The following is a 2,633-nucleotide window of genomic DNA, read 5'->3' as shown; positions in this document are numbered from 1 at the left end:
AAACATTTAAAATTAAAAATAAATTCAAATTTAATTAAGTTGGCTCATATTTGGCGAAAAAACGGGGAAAAATGCACAGAACGAGGGGCCCCGGACGCAGGACCCAAGGACCCACATGAAACCCTAAACCCTAAACCCTAAACCCTGAATAGAGCCTTGACGATAAACCGTAACTAACCCCTAAACCCTAACGCCAAACCCTAATTTCGGGAATTATTCTTATTTGCCGAATTTGGATTTCAATTAACTTATGTACTTTCAAAGGAAACAGCAAGCGGGGCTTAGTCAGGAGACCCTAAACCCTAAACCCTAAACCCTAAACTCTATTACACCCGGAAGCCCAAAACCCCAGCAACGCCCCAACAGCTTTTAATATGCTTTTTTAATTCAAAAGAAAAAGGCTGTCATGGAATACTGGTCAGCTGCCCGGAGATCCGAAACCCTAAAAAAGTGTCTAGGGTTTAGGGTTTAGGGTTTAGGGTTTAGGGTTTGTCTAGATGGCCAGTGCCCACAAAGTGCCTCTTTTGGCTAAGTTGCTTTTTGTTCTTTTTTCGTTTTTATTTTTTATTCTTTTTTTGTCTTTTTGTTTCTTTGTTGCTGGGTCTTGAGGTGTACGTACACCTGAACAGAGAACCGCGTGTGCTTTGGCGCACTTCCCTAGACCCTAAACCCTAAACCCTAAAGAAGACCATTAAGTGCACTAAGAAGAATTATTTTTAATTTTGAACAATTAGTCTCTTTAAATGCATTTACAAATGCATTTAGAAGCATTTTCCATTCAAACTGAATTCTCAAAATAAAACTTTGCAAATAAATCCAATCAAATGCCTTTTTGTCCATTAGAGTGTACAAACACAAAAATCCAAATCTGGGAAAAATGCATGCAAGCAAATGGGACGGCCAGGTGTATGTACAGTGCATGCGCATGCACATGAATGCAAATGTTATTTTGATATTGAATAGTATAAATAGACACTTATATATTTGTCTACGTGTACATATATTTATATTTATATTTATATTTATTTATTTATTTATTTATTTATTTATTTATTTATGCATTGATGCATTTAAATATTTTTGAATTCGAAAATCCGTGTGTCTATACACTTCAGCACTCGCGGTGTACGTACACCCCAGCGCTCTTCACCGCCTTTTTCCTCTTTTTCCACTTTTGTTATTTTGTTTCTTTTTTGCACTTTTCGGAGGCTCGCGGCTCTTCACGGCGTCCAGACACTGAGCCACAAACCCTAAACCCTAAACCCTAAACCCTAAACTCTGAACCCTAAACCCTAGGCACTAAGCACTAAGCCCTAAACCCTAAACCCTAAACGCTAAACGCTGACGTACCTTCTTGTCATCTTCAGCGAGGACCTGTTGCAGCGCAATCTCCGTGTGGAGCTTCTCCCTCAAGTCCTGTAGCGCAAACCCCAAACCCTAAACCGTAAACCCTAAACCCTAAACCGTAATAATGGTGTTAGGCACTTGCACTCTGTGCCATCAACTTGTACTTTCTAAACAGCAGTTACGGCTACTGGCTCTCGGCTCAGGGTTTCTTCAGGCATTAGAGCTAAGGGTTTAGGGTTTAAAGTTTAGGGTTTAGGGTTTAGGGTTTAGGGCTTGATGCACCTTGATGATGCAGTTCTTGAGTTTCTCCTCAGACTCGGCAAGCCCTTGCGCTGCCTGGGGCACAAACCGCCTAAACCTTAAATCCCCTAAACCCTAAACCCTAAACCGTAAACCCTAAACGCTAAAGCCTAAACCCTACAACTTATCTTGTCCAGCCTTTTGCCTAACAAGCCAAGCACTGGCACCTTCTACCTTAGTTTGCAAGTTAAGATCTAGAGTTCAGGGTTTAGGGTCTACGATGTAGGGTTTAGGGTTTAGGGTTTAGGGTTTAGGGTTTGCGCTACCCGCAGCTTGGCTTCGTAGCGTTTACATTTCTTTTCATCCCTTGCAATTTCTTTCTTCAGTTTCAAAAAGTCTATAGCCACCAAATTAGGAGGAAGCGCAGCAGCAGCAAACCCCCCGACTGCTGCTGCTGTTGCTGCTGGCCTTGCTGCTGCTGCTGCTGCTGCTGGCTTCTGCTGCAGTCCCTGCCTTGATTCTACCCCTTGCCTCTGGGGGCCCCAAGGGGCCCCCTTAGACCTCAGGGGGCCCCAGGGGGCCCCCTGCTTGGCCATTTCTGGGGCCCCCGCAGTTGCCTTATTGTCTGCAGCAGCAGCAGCAGCAGCAGCAGCTCCTGAGGGCCCCTCGGGGGGCCCCTCGGGGGGCCCCTCAGGGGGCCCCCTGCTTGCAATTGCTGCGCATGCTAGGCTTACAAAGAACTCTTCATCTTTAATGGACTCCAAAGGATTCCGAAAAGCAAAATAACGAAATTCAAAAGGGGCCTTTTGGGGGCCCCCAGGGGCCCCAAGGGCCCCCTCAGGGGCCCCCCCAGGGGCCCCAGGAGCCCCTGGGGCCCCCGTGGCCCCTGTACCCTTTTGGGGGCCCCCAGGGTCCTGCTTAGGGCTCTCAGGGCTGCAAGGCCCGCTGGGGCCCTGGGGTCCCCCAGGGCCCTCAGGGGCCCCAGGGGCCCCGGGGCCCCCAGGGGCCCCGGGGGCCCCTGGGGCCTCTGGAGGGTACTGGGGGGC

General features: G+C 47.7%; 1 protein-coding gene across 1 annotated transcript; it reads right to left on the bottom strand.

The window, feature by feature from the left end:
- Nucleotides 1-1,350: 1,350 nt before the first annotated feature.
- On the bottom strand, nt 1,351-2,183 carry ETH_00001245 (uncharacterized protein; the record flags this gene model as incomplete). The annotated part of the gene is made up of 3 exons (XM_013379192.1): nt 1,351-1,416; nt 1,630-1,683; nt 1,914-2,183. Coding segments are annotated over 3 exons (390 nt in total), but the record flags the coding sequence as incomplete, so codon positions are not given.
- Nucleotides 2,184-2,633: the final 450 nt, after the last annotated feature.

This window comes from Eimeria tenella, genomic scaffold (genome assembly GCF_000499545.2).
Source record: "Eimeria tenella Houghton genomic scaffold, Eth_scaff1563, whole genome shotgun sequence".
In the NCBI taxonomy this organism is placed as follows: domain Eukaryota; phylum Apicomplexa; class Conoidasida; order Eucoccidiorida; family Eimeriidae; genus Eimeria; species Eimeria tenella.
This window is presented reverse-complemented; position numbering and strand designations above follow the sequence as displayed.